Raw genomic sequence first — 18,902 nt, 5'->3', positions numbered from 1 at the left:
ACATTTGCTTTCCTTTCCTTCATTTTATTAATATTGTATGTTATATATATTCATTACAGGATCCTTACCAGTAGTAACAGTTTCCCAGTCTACCTACTCAGGAACCACGGGACAGTCTGTTACTTTACAATGTACAGTCTCCTCACCAGATAGCACTCTTCAGTCTGTGTCGTGGATCTTTAATAACGGTGCATCTACCAATATAATTACTCGATTTAGCAATACGGCAAAATATAGCGGAATAACAACTACCACGCCGTCTCTAACCATATTGAATCTGGCATCTACAGATGTCGGTACCTATACATGCTCAGCTACAAACACTATTGGAACCGGAAGTAGTAGTGCAACCTCACTCAGCGTCACAGGAAGTAAGTGTTAAAGAGGCAATAGAGGGGTAGAGCTATATTTTCTTGGAAATTGAATGCACAATAATTAAAAAATCTTTAATACTGGGAACATTCTTAATAAGTAATTATTTTGAAAAGACAAAAATACTTATGTGTGACTTTTAAGTGAAACATGTCCGAAGAAAATCAATATTTCACTTAAAAGGTTTAAGAGTAAATGTTTCACATGAACAAGAGTAAATGTTTCACATTAACAAGTAAATTCATTCAAAAAATATCAATAATAAAAGGCATACCGACTATTTATAGCTATTTCTTTTTTATTCATAGTCTCTAAAATATATATACCTCACAGTTTTGGAAGTATGTTAATAAAAATGATATTTTTCAGACTTACTTACTGTAACCATTCCACAATCATCCTACAGTGTTTTGACTGGTCAACAGGTAACCATACCCTGCACTGTTACCGGAACACCTACTCAGAATAACGTATTCTGGAGAAAGGTGGTCAATGGTGTTCAAACTAACGTAGATATAAATGGTAACAGTAGGTATTCTGGAGGTACCACCTCAAGTCCATCATTGACAATAACCAACACACAGAGTTCAGATGAAGGAACATACGTGTGCTATGCTTCAAATAATATTGGAACATCAAACAGTCAAAATACGTTCCTAGACGTTACTGGAGGTATGCACAACTATAAGTTAATGTGTGTTTATCATATTAATCATAGATTTAATCACATTAATCATAGATTTAATCACATATTATAACAATTTGTTTTTCCTTTATGTATAAATGTTTTAGTTGATTTATCTACGAACAATTTTGTATACTAGTAACTTTATCTTCTTCAATTTTGTATACTAGTAACTTTATCTTCTTCAATTTTAAAATGAATAAAAAAAACGATACAACGTCAAATGGTTGTTAAGAATAGAAAGACTGATTTTCTATCTTTTTAACATTTCTTATTTAAGATCCATCCAATTCTTATAGTAAGTTATTTACAACCATTCTCATATATAACAGGCGTCCCCACTGTGACAATTGGAGGATCGAATTTCCAAGTTCAAGTGGGCAATTCCATAACAATAGGATGTACTGTTACCGCCAACCCTGCTGTTACTAGTGTGTATTGGACCCGTGATGTGAACGGTCAGACAACCAATATAGGGCCCTCATCCAATCCTAGTAAATATGGCGGATCTACTACCGTAACACCATCTTTAACTATACTCAATGCTGACATAAGTGACGCAGGAAACTACCAGTGTTTCGCCACCAATTCTATAGGAACTGGTTCAAGTCAACAGGCATCACTTGATGTACAAGGAGGTAAGATAACTATATATTTTCACCGTGTGCTTTGCTAGAACTGGTACTTTCAATCATTTCTCCTTTTGAAGTGAAGTCAATATAATAATGATGATGATGAAAATTTATAAAGCACCCTATATAGAAAATATGAATTACCTTTAGGCGCTGTACATGCAGCTTGGTAATTAAAACAAATCAAAGAGAAAAACAAAAAACATACAATATATCTGATGCAAATACAAAGTATATGGTCTAATGGTGTTATTGATCATAATGTATTCTTCATGTTGTTTTTAGTAATATAATTTGTATGTTGTAGTTGTAGTTGTATTTTTTGTATAAATGGTAACCATTTACATCGTTGTACACATTCCTTTTTTAGCGGTCCCAACAGTAAGGGTTAGCTTTCCAAGCTACCAAGTTAATATTGCTGGTTCAATCACACTTGGATGTTCAGTTGTTTCGAATCCTGCCCACTTCCTAGTTAACTGGCGGAAGACTGTAGGTGGAACAACAACAGATATCGACGTCACCAATAGTGGCGGGAAATACTCCGGTTCCACGGTTTCTAATCCATCCCTGACTATCAACAATGCTGTATCAAGTGACGAAGCTAGCTATACCTGCTACGCTACAAACAATGTGGGAACTGGACAGAGTACATCCACCTCATTAGATGTTGTCGGCAGTAAGTATACCAGTTTACCTGGACAGAGTACATCCACTTCATTAGATGTTGTCGGCAGTAAGTATACCAGTTTACCTGGACAGAGTACATCCACTTCATTAGATGTTGTCGGCAGTAAGTATACCAGTTTACCTGGACAGAGTACATCCATTTCATTAGATGTTGTCGGCAGTAAGTATACCAGTTTACCTGGACAGAGTACATCCACTTCATTAGATGTTGTCGGCAGTAAGTATACCAGTTTACCTGGACAATGTACATCCATTTCATTAGATGTTGTCGGCGGTAAGTATAACAGTTTGCCTTTTTTACTTCAGCTTATGAAATGAATGTAGATTTTTTCTGGTCTGTAAGGTGGTTTTTTTTCTGAAAATTTGATATTTTTTTAAACTGAAAAAGAGTTTTTGGTAAGAAATGAATCTTGATTGCTGGTCAACTTGAATTCGATATTAGTCCACTTATTAACCATTCTTCTTATCACGTTCTTGTATTCTTGAGTACAATAAAAGATAAAAATTTCAAAGCATTATATGTCGTATTAGAATTTATTTTGAATATCATAATTTTAATGCATTCATATACACCTTTTGAAACCAACTATAATATTTGTATTCTTATTCTTGTAAATAAATACCAAAACAACTGTAATTACAGAATTTTTAATACGAATATAAGATAAAAAGTTGTTCTTTCTTTCTTATTATCCGTATCTAGTTTAAAATATTTAGTTTTCCTTGGTCAATGAGTTTTGAAAATAAAACCTTAACCATATATCACATTGCATTGCTATTTATTTGTATAGGAATGCACGTTTACATTTTTAAATATATTTTCTGGATTAAAGTTTTAATAACTAATTTAAACACTAACGTTAAATTATATTTCTGATAACATTTAAATCCAGATTAAAATTAACGTTTCTCATGAAAGTTAATCTAGAACAAATATCGGTGGGACCTATAAAACTCCACTTGAATGAAAATTAATTTAATATAGGTAATTTAAACAAAATGAGTATTATTTTTGAATGATTGTTTTTACCATACTATTATTTTCATGTACACCTTTTAAAACAGAGTTATAGATATTCACCGAAATACTGTGTTTTCCAGTATTTCATAGCAAAATTGCCCTACTTAGAAAACTTTGTTTATTGCTGATCGATCGTAGGAAAGATCCAAAAAAACCTAAGAATAGTAATGAATAAATTGACTAATTGCAGATACACCAACTGTTACTATACAACAGCAGAACTATAATGTCAACTATGGTAATTCTGCTGTCCTGGTATGTTCAGTCACAGCAAATCCAGCTCATACAACAGTTTACTGGCGAAAGATAAAGAATGGCGTTACAACAGATATAAATGTAGTTAACAGTAACAACAAGTACAGTGGTTCCACAGTCGGTAACCCGTCTCTACAAATAAATAACGTTGATCTTAACGATGAAGCAAATTATGTTTGTTTTGCTTCCAATAGTGTTGGTACGGGACAAAGTACACAGACGTTCCTAGATGTTACTGGAGGTAAGTTACTAATGCATTAATGAAACAGTATATTTCTTTGTGTCTTAGATCAATGTTTCAGTTTTATATATACATTTTGTATTACAAATAAGTTTGAATTAAGCCCAACAGAACTGTCTTAAGAGTTTTATTGGCGACAATGTCCATACTTTTTATATCAATATTAGTATTTTATCATTATATTCCACAAATATTTGAAGAATACAATAGTTTTTGCAGTCTAAATCATTTTTCTAAAGAGACATTCTATGTTTTTACTCAACAGATATTCCCGTGGTTACTTTATCCTCCAACAGCTATTCGGTATCGCTTAGCGGTACAGTAACATTACAATGTTCAGTATCCGCCAACCCAGCTCACACCTCAGTCACGTGGCAAAGAATCGTTAACGGGGTACTGACTACAGTCACAGTTGATGGATCCAGAATATTTGGTAGCACTGTCAGTACACCATCTCTCACCATCAGTAATGCTGTATCTGGTGACGAAGGAAATTATATCTGTACTGCTACCAATAGTGTCGGTACCGGAACCAGTCAGCAGACATTCTTAGACGTCACAGGAAGTAAGTTTTTTTGTACCGCTAAAATTTTTACTCACACATTGTAAATTGTTGTTGGAATGAAGAGCACCTATGGCAAGCCGTATTACTATTTATTCTAACTTCAAGATATCTCATAAAATATGTAAGATATCTCATATAATATATAAGATATCTTATAAAGAAAATTATATGAGATATCTTATAAATTATATGAAATATCTTATAAACTATATAAGATGTCTTATAAACTATATAAGATATCTTATAAACTATATGAGATATCTTATAAAGTTTATTAGATAACTTGAAGTTAGAATAAATTGTAAAACGGCTTTTCATAAGCACCAGTTATATAGCTGCTACTTTTATAGTTATTTTCTGGTATCACTGGGTTTTGTTTTGGTTTGTTTTGTTTTGTTAAGTTTTGTTTTGTTTTGTTTTTGTTTTGTGTAGGTTTTTTAATGGCAATATTGCTTCTTTTTCAAAAACCATTTGAAAATTTTATCTTTATGTAACTAGAAAAGATTTATAGAATCAAAATGTTTGTCCTTTTTAGATATTCCTACAGTTACTGTTGGTCAGAATCAGTACTCTGGTAGCTACGGGCAAACTGTTACAATGGTATGTACAGTACAAGCTAACCCAACAGAAACCAGTGTTTACTGGAGAAAACTGGTAAACGGACAGATGACAAGTATAGATATGAACAATGTACGGTATACAGGTTCTACTGTAGGTTCACCCTCACTAACCATCACTTCCTTGGAATTATCTGATGAAGGATACTATCAATGTTATGCACAGAATAGTGTGGGTACTGGAAGTAGTCAACAGACATTTTTAGATGTGATTGGAAGTAAGTTATTAAATAGAATGTTGTTGAATTTATGTAAACATTGACATAGATATTTATTTTGAAGAACCAGCAAACTAGTTTAACCCCGCCACATTCTGTATGTGCTTGTCCCAAGTCAGGAGCCTGCAATTCACTGGTTGTTGTTTGTTGCTGTATATCATATTTGTTTTTCGTTCATTGTTTTGTACATAAATCAGGCCATTAGTTTTATTGTTTGAATTGTTTTACATTTGTCATTTCGGGGCCTTTTATAGCTGACTAAGCGGCATGGTTTTTGCTCATTGTTGAAGGCCGTACGGTGAACTATAATTGTTAATTTCTATGTCATTTGGTCTCTTGTGGAGAGTTATCTCCTTGGCAATCATACCACATCTTCCCATTTTTATATTGTAATGGCGATTCCTTACCTAAGGTTCTAGTGTGATTTTCCAGTTTGTTAAATTTTACAATTCATTTTCTCTTTATATTTAGCCACTATATTCACGAATTAGACAAGATGATATAAATCAAGCAATGCTAGTTAACCAATTTAAACAGACATAGATATATTTATAAATAAATTCCTCATTATATCAAACAAGACCAGCGTTAAATTGCATTAATGTATTGAATTAATATTGAAAGCTTCAAACGGCTTCATGTCAAACAATAATACCAGCATTAAATTGCGTCATGTCTATTTAATCAATATTATATTGAAAGTTTTGAATAGCTCTATATGTAGGCAATATGTGAATAAACTCAACAGGCAAATATCTGACACCAACACTTTTCTAAAAAAAGGTTGATTGATTGATTATTAATTGCTTTACGCCGCATCAGCACAAAAAGGCTATATCGCGGCGACTCTTAAAAAGAAATGAACACAAAAGGAGCCAAAACTACTATTATAGTCACAATTATTCAAGATATGTTTTGTTTAAAAATGTCGCCAAAAATCAATTATTATTAAATTTACTGATTTTTCAGATGTCCCAACTGTACAAGTTTTGTCTAACACCTATTCCGTGAATCTTGGAGGCACTGTAGTCCTTGGTTGTCAAGTTATTGCCAATCCATCAGCCACTAACGTTTATTGGCAAAAGCTTGTAAATGGTGTTCTAATAACAGTTGATATGAGTACAAATAACTTTAACAAGTACAGTGGATCTACAGTACAATCTCCATCTCTAACTATCATTGGTACTACAGAGGCGGATCAAGGGAATTACATCTGTTCTGCTACAAACTCAGCAGGAACAGCCTCCAGTAGTCAGACATTTTTGGATGTTGTTGGCAGTAAGTGATGTTGTTACTTATTCTATACATTTTCAAACTAAATGAATTTTATTAATTCGCAAAAACATATATAACTATTGTTTAAATACACAGTATTGTTCTTTCATTAACGTTCTAAAGCTTCAAATGCCTTCCAAATAGACAGAGTGAAAGCAGAATACAACACATGACCGTATACATGAAAAATACAGCTGATGGGCTTATAAATTTTTTGATTGTGTTAAAAAATAGAATACATGCCTTTTAAATATCTGTAGAAAAGTACAGTAGTTCAATTCTCTCCGCCTACCCAGTAAAGATTCTATTGAATGAAGGGTAGAACGCATACCGTTAACAAACAAATGTCCTGATTATCAGACAATGGAACGGTTTCCTTGTAATAGTTTATTTCAACTATATACATTATAAACCTAATTAACGGACCATTCTTACAGGAAGCAATGTTGGTGCAAAAGCCGTATGATATGTACATAATTATATTTTGTAGACATACCCACTGTAAGTATACCCCAGAGTGCGTACAGTGTAAATGTTGGTAGTCAAATTACAATTCCCTGTACTGTGTCAGCCAATCCCACAGAGTCAAATATCTACTGGACCGTGACAGTCGGCAACAACGCAGCACAGACAATCTCAATGACGAATACCCAGAAATATCAAGGATCTTCTGTAAACTCACCTTCACTGATCATTCTCAGTACGACTCAGAGTGACTCTGGCGTTTATAGATGTCATGCAACAAATAATGTTGGTACTGGACAGAGCAATCCCACCACACTTAATGTTGTTGGAAGTAAGTATATTACATTTTGCGTTAACGATTAAATAGGAATGCTCCCCTTTTAAGTTCTTATTAAGCATAAATATATTATATACATGTTCTTAGCTTCATTATATTTTTCGAAAGATTAACAGAAAATGTCTTTAAGAAGGATTTGTTTATCAGGTTAAATGTATTTTGATGTGTTTGAGCTTTAATTTTGCAATTTTATAAAGGATTTTCCGTTTTAAATTTCCCTTGGAGTTCGGTATTTATGTTATTTGACTTTTTATGTATCTATAAACAACACTTACGTATTAAATATTTCATTTAAAGTGATTATTTTATTTCCTTTGCTATAGATATACCAGTTGTGACTGTTGCACAAACTAATTACCCTGTGAATTATGGACAGTCTGTCCAGCTAGTGTGTACTGTTAGTGCCACTCCAACCCACACACAGGTTTATTGGACTAGAGTCCAGAACGGACAGGCAGTGACCATTTCTACAGCTAACACAGCCAAATATAGCGGTTCTACCGTCAGTAATCCATCTCTTACAATCAGTAACGTGGATCAAAATGATGAAACATTTTATGTTTGTTATGCAACAAATACAGTGGGAACTGGACAGAGTCAACAAACTTATGTAGATGTTTCTGGAAGTATGTATAAAGTATATTTACTCTACTCTTTAGGTTTATAATTTGTGGTAATGCAATTATAAACCATCGATAAGCCTATGCATTTGTAATTATTTCAGGGAAAAAAATATATTATAAATTACAGAAAACTTTCACAGACACTATATGTCAATAAAGATTTTTTTTTTTTTTTTTTTTTTTTTTGCTATATGTAAAATATACTGTATGGGTATTTATTTCTTAATACAAATAGAATATCTCATTACATTCTGTGTTGTTGTAATGCGTTCTGAAATTGATAAACATATATCCCAATGATGGCTCTTTTACCACATATTTATTTTGCAGGTTTACCTGTAGTGACTGTTCAGTCAAACAGTTACAGTGTTCTACTTGGACAGACAGCAACACTTGTATGTACAATCTCCGCTAACCCAAGTGCCACAAGTGTACGGTGGTATAAAGTTATAAATGGTGTACAGTCTTCCCTTTCTACCAATGCTGGGAAATATAACACACCAACTGTTAGCAGTCCTAATCTAATTATCAACAGTGCTGCTCAGAGTGATGATGGCTACTATGTCTGTACAGCAACTAACATTGTCGGAACCGGAACTTCATCTCAGACTTATTTGACAGTTACAGGAAGTAAGTGTATTGTGGTTAAAAAAATGAACAGTTGCAGATTTGAAAGCATCAAGGTCACAGTTATCTTGACTTTAGGGTTACGAGTTTATATTACGATTTTGAAATTCAAAGAACTGTAATTAAAAACGAAATATATATAAAATGGTTTAGTTTCTAAAAAATTAAATATTTCATGATACACTTCGCTTTTGCTCAAGTTAAAAAAAAGATATAATAGTTAATAAATGTCTGAAGCATCAAATGATATAATTTTGTGAGAAATCCTTTAAGTAAAAACATACTTTTTCAGATGTACCATCAGTAACTGTAGCATTATCAAATTACAACACTAACATTGGTGCGACTGTGACTCTTGGTTGTACTGTTGTGGCTTCCCCTACTGCCACCAATGTATACTGGCAACGTATTGTTAACAATCAACAACAAAGTATTGATACAACCTCCTCCAACTCACGGTACAGTGGTTCTACTGTCTCTAGTCCGTCACTGGTCATTGCTAATGCTCAGTCATCGGATGAAGGAAACTATATATGTTATGCTACAAATAGCATTGGAACTGGTAACAGCCAACAGACTTATCTCGACGTCATTGGAAGTAAGTTGTTTTACAGAACGAAAGTATTTAGTAGTAACAAATCATATTTCCATTTTATAACCATGGTTTCTTGCTTAATATTATTTTTTTGTATAATCTAACTAATTTGATTCGTTAAGAACCAGTCACATGCCCATTTAGCAATGAATTATTAGTTAACAGCAAACTATTTTAATAAATGACTTTTTACAGATATACCCGTAGTAACAGTACAAGAAAATGTTTACTCTGTCAACATTGGAAGTAGTATCAATCTGGTGTGCAATGTACAAGCCAATCCTACTCACACCTCAGTCACGTGGCAGAAAATTATAAATGGAGTGACAACAACGGTTACCATATCTGGGAGGTTTTCCGGCGCTGCAGTAAACAGTCCAACTCTTACAATATCTAATGCAATACTTGATGATGAAGGCTACTATATATGTTTTGCGACAAATAGTGTTGGAACAGGTCAAAGTTCACAAACATTTTTGGATGTCATTGGAAGTAAGTAGACTGTACTAGAATAGAAAGAAACTAAAATCAAACTATTTACAAATTACATTGTACATAAAGTTTTAAATGATTATTGTACAAATGATTAACCCCTCCATTTAAATGAAACATAAGTTATTTACCACACAAACATATTGTCAGCTTTTCCCTTTACAAAGAAAATGATGCTAGTTCTAGTAATCCGAGTAAATTGATTTGAAAATCAAAAGAGATATTTGAAAATCATAAAAACAAATCTCTGTAAAATTAACCTTATCTTTAATAACTATTTCATTCAGATTTGCATTACATGTACAATAACATCACACCTTTTCCCATAGGAAATACCACATTGACTATTTAATAAAATCCTGATTTTATCAAAATGAAATCTTTTGTCCAAAGCGTGGGTGACCAATGTATAAAAAAACTACAATTTTCATATTTCTGCTGCAGGTGCATGTAAAATAAATGTACTGAATATAAAACTATTATTCTATAGGTGTCCCTACAGTGACTATTGGGTCGAACTACTACTCAGTAAACTACGGAAATACAGCAACCATTGTGTGCAATGTTGTTGCTACACCAACAGAAACAAGTATATCGTGGCAGAAAATACAAAATGGTATACCGTCAACAGTAGTTATATCAGGGCGATACCAGGGTGGTACCGTATCGTCCCCAAACTTGGTTATCACTGGTACTGGAATTACGGACGAAGCATTCTATATCTGTTCTGCTACTAACAGTGTGGGAACTGGACAAAGTTCTCAGACCTACCTCGATGTACAAGGAAGTATGTATACCATAGTAGAAAATAGGCCTGATATCAATATGACGCATGAATATGTAGATAATTACATGTATTCAATTTTACTGTCCCAACAAATGCAGATATAAACACAAAATATTCGTTCCCTTCCTACCTCCTATTAAATTGGATAAGTCCTCAATGTGAAAGACCGGGGTGGTTTTCTGACAAAATTCAATAGCCAAAAACAATTTGAAAAACTGTAAATATTATTGTTTTATCTACAATCTTACTCTGTACAGCTGTCCCCTCCGTATAGATCAAATGTCTTATACAAAATCTATTTTTTTACAGCTGTTCCTTCCGTACAGATATTATCCAACTATTACTCAGTGGAGATTGGTCTCTCTGTCACACTTCAGTGCACCGTGACAGCTAATCCATCTCATACAAGTGTGACATGGAATAAGATAGTAAACGGACAGCAAACTAATATAGGATCAAACAGTAGATATTCTGGTGGAAGTACCAATACACCTTCTTTGACCATTTCGAACGCTGTTGATACAGATGAAGGATATTACATATGTACCGCAGCAAATGCAGTGGGCACAGGTCAAAGTTCACAAACATATTTAGACGTTACCGGAAGTAAGTTGTATCTTTTTCTTATCGCTTCTTATGATCTTATGTTTGTAATTTTAAAAAACAAAAATTATTTGGCTCAAAACTGTGCCTCTCTACATGTATATTTGAATAGGTTGGCAGGTTATACATTTGATAAAAACTGCAATCGTTAAGCAAGGTTATCTGTTAGTTCACTAGTAGTGTGATATAAGATCTTATCTAATGTTTTCGCTTTTCAGGTATATTAACAGTCACTGTACCACAGTCATCATATAGTGTAAATTATGGGCAGTCAGTACAGTTGGTATGTACTGTTTCCGGAACTCCTGCAGTACAAAATGTGTACTGGCAAAAGATCACAAATGGCGCACAGACAAATATCAACTCTAACACTAACTCGAACAAATATTCTGGATCTTCAACAGGAACCCCATCTCTGACTATTCTGAATGCTGACAGTAATGACGTAGGATCCTATACATGTTACGCTACAAATTCTGTTGGAACTGGACAGAGTCAACAAACTCAGCTTTCTGTAGTTGGCAGTAAGTGTGTCTAAACCTTACAATGATACGCAAATGCCGCTTTACGTTTTTAATTTGCGTCAATTAACAACTAAAAATCTGTTGACTTCTCGCTTTTATAAAGTTGTATTTGTATTGTACGAGATAAAACAATTATATCTACAATACATCATTTGATGTATTGATCTTTTAAAATTACAATGTGATACATGTTGGTTGAACACAATACTACTCATTTGTTTGCTATTCCATTTGTTAGGTGTTCATACTTTAATAATGTGTAATCTTTTTTAGATGCACCTTCAGTGACTGTCGGACAAGGATACACTATTGCCCTTGGAAATTCTATTACTTTGACATGTACTGTATTTGCCACTCCGTCAGCCACCAGTGTTCAATGGAATAGAATAACAAACAATGTACCCGTTGCAATAAACGTTGCCAGTAACCCAAATAAATATTCAGGGGCTACTGTCAGTACGCCATCTTTGACAATTTCTAACTCTGTTGAGAGCGATGAAGGATACTATACTTGTCAAGCAACAAACTCCGTCGGAACAGGAACTAGTACCCAGACCTTCTTAAACGTTCAAGGAAGTAAGTAACTGAATATTTCCCCCTTCCATATTAATCTACAAATGATTATTTCGAATGGCTTTTCTCAAGTGTCAGTTCACCACAACTGATTTGGAAATATGCGTGTCCCCTGGGCAAGCTCTCTCGAAATGTAAATTATAGAACAAATACAACTGTAAGTGCTCAAGTAAGTCTACATCAAATGTTTGTATCAGAAATGTCTTGGACAATTTCGATAAAAACCGCCAATCAAATATGTTTTACGGTAGTAAAGCTTCTTGGAAAAGGATATTTATGAAAAGGTTTGAAATAACAAAACAAAAATTAACTTGAAACATTAGAAAGCTATTCTTTTATCATTTTTGAATTTCTCACATTGAAATCCAGAAGTTCTCCATCAGATTCGTAAGACTAATTATCTATTATTTTTCTGTTTCCTCTTAAAGCAATACCAGTGGTTACCATTGCCCAGTCACAGTATAGTGTTACTGTGGGTTCTTCTGTTACCATGGTTTGTACCGTGTCAGCCAACCCTGCTCATACATCAGTTTATTGGCAAAGAGTTGTGAATGGAGTAGCGACAAACATCAATCTCTCTCAGACGAATAAATACTCAGGATCTACTACCTCATCGCCATCTTTGACTGTTCTGAATGCTGTCATTTCTGATGAAGGATATTACACATGTAGTGCCCAGAATAGTGTCGGCACAGGTACCAGTTCACAGACATTCCTAGATGTTTCGGGAAGTAAGTAAACATTATCCGTAATGCAGATGAAAATATGATCTCAATATTTAAAGAATATTTGGAATTAAAACTATGGTTAAGTATATCTTAACTCATCTATTTTCATATTTTATTTATAAATGTAATGTGCTGATGCATACCTATGTAGAAAATAATGTTTGACTCTATAAACCAATCAGAAATTTATAAAAAAAGTAGGCGAATTGTGATTTACAAATATCTATTAAAATACCTGTATACTACATTGACATTTCAAAAAGTTACAATTAAGAGGATGTATATGAATAATTAAAAATTCATGTCAGCTTTTTCCCGTTTAATCCTGACGTATCTAAAGTTCATTCGATCCTGGAATGAATAACATGTGTCCCTTATCGTCTGTTTTAGGTGTTCCTGTAGTAACAGTACTATCAACCAGCTACTCTATCAATGTCGGTAACTCCATCACATTACAGTGTACTGTAAATGCCAATCCAACAGCGACAAGTGTCACATGGCAGCGTTACATCAATAATGTTGCAACGAATATTGACATGTCTAACGGTCGTTACAGCGGAAGTTCAGTTGGTTCACCATCATTGGTCATAAGTAATACTGTCATATCAGACGAAGGGTTCTATATCTGTACAGCTACTAATAGTGTTGGGTCTGGACAAAGTCAACAAACATTCTTGGATGTTATTGGAAGTAAGTGAAAGTATAGTCTTTTGTCTATAGTTCAGGATTATAAATTCATAATGATATGTTGTTTGGAAAGTTCATTTAATTATCAGATGTTTAAAAGGTAAACACGGTTTTTGTAATGTATTAAACAAAAATGCGTTGGTTTCTTTTAGGTATTCCGACTGTCACTGTTCCACAATCTACATACACAGTCAACAGAGGATCTTCAGTAACCTTACAATGTACCTACACTGCTAACCCAGCAGCTATCAGTGTTATCTGGGAAAGGACTGTAGCTAACCAGGTCACAACAATATCTACAGCTATCAGTAAATATGATGGTTCCACCACACAGTCACCATCTTTGATAATAAATACGGCTGACGAATCCGACGAGGCCAATTACGTTTGTAAAGTAACCAACAGCGTAGGGACTGGAATCAGCTCTTCTACATTCCTTGATGTTTTAGGCAGTAAGTTTGTTTTTGATATGAAATAACATCAAAATCACTTTACATATATTATTCACATTTTTTAAGTTATAAAATATACTAGTAAACATATGTTATCACAAATTTCATTGCTAATTTTGCTGGGCTATTTTTTATGTTATACACTCTGTTTGAAAAGGCAAATATCGGGACTTTTTTTAAACTTCAACGCTAAAAGAAATATTGCACACCAGATACCATTTTTAAAGCTAAATAACAAACCAAAAGTAAAATTATTTTCTGGTAAAGCAATGCTTTCTGTTGTCTTCCTTTTAAGAACAGCCAAGGAACCCTATTTTCCAAACAATTGGAATTTTATTTCAGGATTGTATGTTTTGAAAAAAACTTGAAACCTAAGGAGAAATTTGACCAAAAGGGACTAAAATGAATTGCCAAGTTCATCTAAGGTTTAGTCTGCCTGCGGAAGTTGGAACCTTCGTTTTTAAATTAAATTTATTGAGCGTCGTAAATCTTGAAGAATAAATCAGATTGATTATCATTAAAATCATGTTGTATTTTTATTAGATATACCTGTTGTGACAACCCCTACTGCAGCATATACCGTAAATGTTGGTGATTCTGTTACCATTGTATGTACCGTGACAGCTAATCCACAACACACCACCGTTTACTGGCAGTATATATCTGGTGGTTCATCAACCAATGTAAACATGGGAGGAAGGTTCAGTGGCTCATCAGTCAGTTCACCTTCCCTAACATTATCTAATGCACAGCTATCAGACCAAGGAACATATGTTTGCTATGCTACCAATAGTGTTGGAACAGGGCAGAGTACCCAAGTTGTACTGGCTGTTACCGGCAGTAAGTACTAATATAATGATTCTTTTTTAAATATACCATCTGATTTGACTCATGGAAAACGTTGTAAATATAAGTTTATATGAATATACAGACGATTAAAAAAAAAATTACTGTGCTATAGGCGCCAGAAAGAAATCATGAATTATTACACGATAGATTTAAACTCTTTTCACAATAACTCTGCCAGTATTCTACTGTAGAATAGTTTGTATTTAAACCTTAATTACATTTAAACGATAGAATTAATATATGTATCAATCATTTTCTTTCAGGTGTTCCTAGTGTAAGCCTCACTCAAACATCTTTTACTGGAAACTATGGAGATACAATTACACTTGGTTGTACTGTATCGGCAAATCCCGCTGTTACCTCTGTTTACTGGCAGAAAGTTTCGGGAAGTATAACTTCCACTGTAGACATGTCTAACTCCAGATATACTGGATCATCTGTCAGTACACCATCCCTAACCATAACTAATCTCAATAGTAATGATGCTGGGAATTATATATGTCTAGCCGCTAATTCTGTTGGAACTGGTCAGAGTATACAAGGACCTTTATCTGTTGTTGGAAGTGAGTATTGTACTTTTATATTTGAAAATAAAGCATTGATGTGGTGTTAAAACCTTAGCTTTAAATAAAAGCAAACTGAACAGAAAATCTGAAAATGAAAACAAACATCTCCACATATGGGTATTAAAGAGTAAAAGTGGTGATTTGTCAGTGTGTTTTGTAAAAACGTTTTTTAGTACATACTTACATTATTCTAAATTGATTTAATTTTGCTACGATTTTGTCCTTCCAATTTTTCATCAAAGACTTGAATTCATTTTAAAATATATGTTTTTAACATGTTCTTTAACTTTGAATTGTTCGTAAAATTTAGGATTGTCTACCATAGAAATGGATTACCTTAGCTTTTATTGACAAAATCTTTCGGAACATTTAGCCCCCAACCCTCTAAAACATCGTACCTTTTTTGTCCTGTTTACTTTTTTTATTTAAGCTTCACTTCTTAGTCTTACGTTGATGAAATAATAGTGTGTCATGCAAAATTATAAGCTTGGTATTTCTAATGAGATTTTTGGTGAATCATATTGATCTTGTTATATCATAAAAAAATATTTTGTTCACCTCCTTCCCAACAATCTATAGTCAACGAATTATTTAATTACACAATAGTAAAATTTCACAATCTATATTTTTTAGACGTCCCTGTAGTTACAGTAAGTCAACCAACTTACTCAACAAACATTGGGAATACCATCGTACTGGCTTGTGTAGTGTCCGCCAATCCTGCACACACTGCTGTTTACTGGACACGACAGATCAATAATGGCAATACAGAAACTCTGAACCCTGCTTCCTCTACAAAATATTCTGGATCAACAACACAGTCACCCTCACTGACTATCAATAATGTAGACACATCTGATGAAGGCAATTATATATGTCATGCAACTAATGCTGTTGGCACAGGTCAAAGCTCACAGACGTTCTTAGATATTGTCGGAAGTAAGTATACAAAGGTGTTAATGCGGCTGAAATATAAAGTTATTCCATGAAGTTAAGTACAAAACAAAATAAACTATATAACTTCACAAACATGTCATAATAGTGGCTACTGTTCATGTACCTCTTGCTAATTGTTTGTTCAGAATAAACTATTCTAGTCAGCTCAAATCATTACCAGCTCATAGCAATACAACAAACATCAGAATAAACTATTCTAGTCAGCTCAAATCATTACCAACTCATAGCAATACAACAAACATCAGAATAAACTATTCTAGTCAGCTCAAATCATTACCAACTCATAGCAATACAACAAACATCAGAATAAACTATTGTAGTCAGCTCAAATCATTACCAGCTCATAGCAATACAACAAACATCAGAATAAACTATTCTAGTCAGCTCAAATCATTACCAACTCATAGCAATACAACAAACATCAGAATAAACTATTGTAGTCAGCTCAAATCATTACCAGCTCATAGCAATACAACAAACATCAGAATAAACTATTCTAGTCAGCTCAAATCATTACCAACTCATAGCAATACAACAAACATCAGAATAAACTATTCTAGTCAGCTCAAATCATTACCAACTCATAGCAATACAACAAACATCAGAATAAACTATTGTAGTCAGCTCAAATCATTACCAGCTCATAGCAATACAACAAACATCAGAATAAACTATTCTAGTCAGCTCAAATCATTACCAACTCATAGCAATACAACAAACATGATATGTCTTTCATTCTTCAGTGCAATAGAAGATTAATCACCGCAATTTTCAATTCGCATATTTCTTAGTTTAATAAGTCTTACGATCTGACTGCATCTTTTTAGAGATTATGTTTATGTGATTAGAGAGTATAGTTCTGTTATCTTTTCTAATACATAGATATCCCAGCTGTAACAGCGTCAATCGTCTCCTCTGTCAAGGTGGGAAATTCTGTGACAATTACCTGTACAGTAACAGCAACACCAGCGGCTACTCAGATAGTCTGGCAGAGACTTGTAAATAGTGTGACTACAACTATGGATTTAAGTAGTAACCGATACAGCGGCGGAACGACATCTAACCCGTCTCTCACTATCAACACTGTACAAGAAGGCGATCAAGGACAGTATGTTTGTCAAGCTTCAAACAGCGTGGGGACAGGCACTAGTAATAATGTCTATCTGACTGTTACTGGAGGTAAATGTTATAATCATATTTTTATAAAATGATCATTGTAAAAATACGTTTCTGTATTCAGAAAAAAAAACATTATATATAACATGTCATGAGAAAGACCCTAATCAAAGAAGATGGCATTAGTGTGGTTATAAATAAATTTCCAGTATGAATAGTTATTTATTCTCAACTTCTGGCTAATAACAGTCTCAAATGAGTAAAATGTCTGTTTATTTTTAGATGCACCTACATCCATTGCCATTAGTCCTAGTCCAATAACTGTAAATGAAGGCCAGACTATAACAGCTACATGTACAGCCTTAGGAAGTCCAACGATAACATACACCTGGTTTAAGGGCAATTCCAATACACAGTTGTCCACAGGTTCTGTCCTTCAGATCACATCCTCAACACGGACAGATGCTGGAACGTACCAATGTAGAGCTTCCAACACCTATGGTAATGCTGACGCAACTGTTGCAGTAGAGGTTCAGTGTAAGTATCTTCATTAGGAATTATTGACAATGAAATCTAGTTTGTAATATTTATTACTTATTATTGACAATAAAACCCTACTTGACAATATATGATCATCATTGGTTTTTTAGCTCACCTGGCCCGAAGGGCCAATTGAGCTTTTCTCATCACTTGGCGTCCGTCGTCCGTCGTCCGTCGGCGTCGTCGTCGTCGTCGTCGTCCGTCGTCCGTCGTCGTTAGCTTTTTACAAAAATCTTCTCCTCTGAAACCACTGGGCCAAATTTGACCAAACTTGGCCACAATCATCATTAGGGTATCTAGTTTAAAAAATGTGTCCGTTGACCCCGCCAACCAACCAAGATCGCCGCCATGGCTAAAAATAGAACATAGGGGTTAAATGTAGATTTTGACTTATATCTCTGAAACCAAAGCATTTAGAGTAAATCTGACTAGGATAAAACTAATTATCAGGTCAAGATCTATCTGCCTTGAAATTTTCAGACAAATCTGACATTCTGTTGTTGGGTTGCTGCCCCTGAATTTGTAATTTTAAGGAAATTTTGCAGTTTTTGGTTATTATCTTGAATATTATTGTAGATAGAGATAAACTGTAAACAGCAATAATGTTCAGCAAAGTAAGATCTACAAATAAGTTATCATGACCAAAATTGTCAGTCGACCCCTTTAGGAGTTATTGCCCTTAATAGTCAATTTTTAACAATTTTTTGTAAATTTTTGTAATCTTTTACAAAAATCTTCTTCTCTGAAACAACTGAGACAATTTAACCATACTTGGCCATAATCATTATGAGGGTATCTTGTTTAAAAAATTTG

The 18,902-nt window shown here is 33.8% G+C and overlaps 1 protein-coding gene across 1 annotated transcript in view; it reads left to right on the top strand.

Annotated features, from left to right (window-relative positions):
• The window catches only part of LOC127736687 (hemicentin-1-like), a 36,828-nt gene that overhangs the window by 11,533 nt on the left and 6,393 nt on the right, over nucleotides 1–18,902 (top strand). The window contains exons 6-30 of the mRNA XM_052247270.1: nucleotides 60–371; nucleotides 742–1,044; nucleotides 1,390–1,695; nucleotides 2,060–2,365; nucleotides 3,588–3,893; nucleotides 4,159–4,458; nucleotides 4,994–5,293; nucleotides 6,263–6,571; nucleotides 7,059–7,364; nucleotides 7,694–7,996; nucleotides 8,324–8,623; nucleotides 8,913–9,218; nucleotides 9,411–9,707; nucleotides 10,198–10,494; nucleotides 10,804–11,100; nucleotides 11,316–11,621; nucleotides 11,895–12,197; nucleotides 12,623–12,925; nucleotides 13,313–13,612; nucleotides 13,762–14,061; nucleotides 14,605–14,901; nucleotides 15,174–15,473; nucleotides 16,110–16,415; nucleotides 17,316–17,612; nucleotides 17,832–18,086. Of these exons, the coding sequence (XP_052103230.1) occupies nucleotides 60–371; nucleotides 742–1,044; nucleotides 1,390–1,695; nucleotides 2,060–2,365; nucleotides 3,588–3,893; nucleotides 4,159–4,458; nucleotides 4,994–5,293; nucleotides 6,263–6,571; nucleotides 7,059–7,364; nucleotides 7,694–7,996; nucleotides 8,324–8,623; nucleotides 8,913–9,218; nucleotides 9,411–9,707; nucleotides 10,198–10,494; nucleotides 10,804–11,100; nucleotides 11,316–11,621; nucleotides 11,895–12,197; nucleotides 12,623–12,925; nucleotides 13,313–13,612; nucleotides 13,762–14,061; nucleotides 14,605–14,901; nucleotides 15,174–15,473; nucleotides 16,110–16,415; nucleotides 17,316–17,612; nucleotides 17,832–18,086 (7,515 nt within the window). The remainder of the gene's footprint in view (nucleotides 1–59; nucleotides 372–741; nucleotides 1,045–1,389; nucleotides 1,696–2,059; nucleotides 2,366–3,587; nucleotides 3,894–4,158; nucleotides 4,459–4,993; nucleotides 5,294–6,262; nucleotides 6,572–7,058; nucleotides 7,365–7,693; nucleotides 7,997–8,323; nucleotides 8,624–8,912; nucleotides 9,219–9,410; nucleotides 9,708–10,197; nucleotides 10,495–10,803; nucleotides 11,101–11,315; nucleotides 11,622–11,894; nucleotides 12,198–12,622; nucleotides 12,926–13,312; nucleotides 13,613–13,761; nucleotides 14,062–14,604; nucleotides 14,902–15,173; nucleotides 15,474–16,109; nucleotides 16,416–17,315; nucleotides 17,613–17,831; nucleotides 18,087–18,902) is intronic.

Source organism: Mytilus californianus, unplaced genomic scaffold, assembly GCF_021869535.1.
Source record: "Mytilus californianus isolate M0D057914Y unplaced genomic scaffold, xbMytCali1.0.p SCAF_1, whole genome shotgun sequence".
Classification (NCBI taxonomy): Eukaryota; Metazoa; Mollusca; class Bivalvia; order Mytilida; family Mytilidae; genus Mytilus; species Mytilus californianus.
The sequence above is the reverse complement of the archived record's forward strand: the minus strand, read 5'-3'. Positions and strand labels throughout refer to the sequence as shown.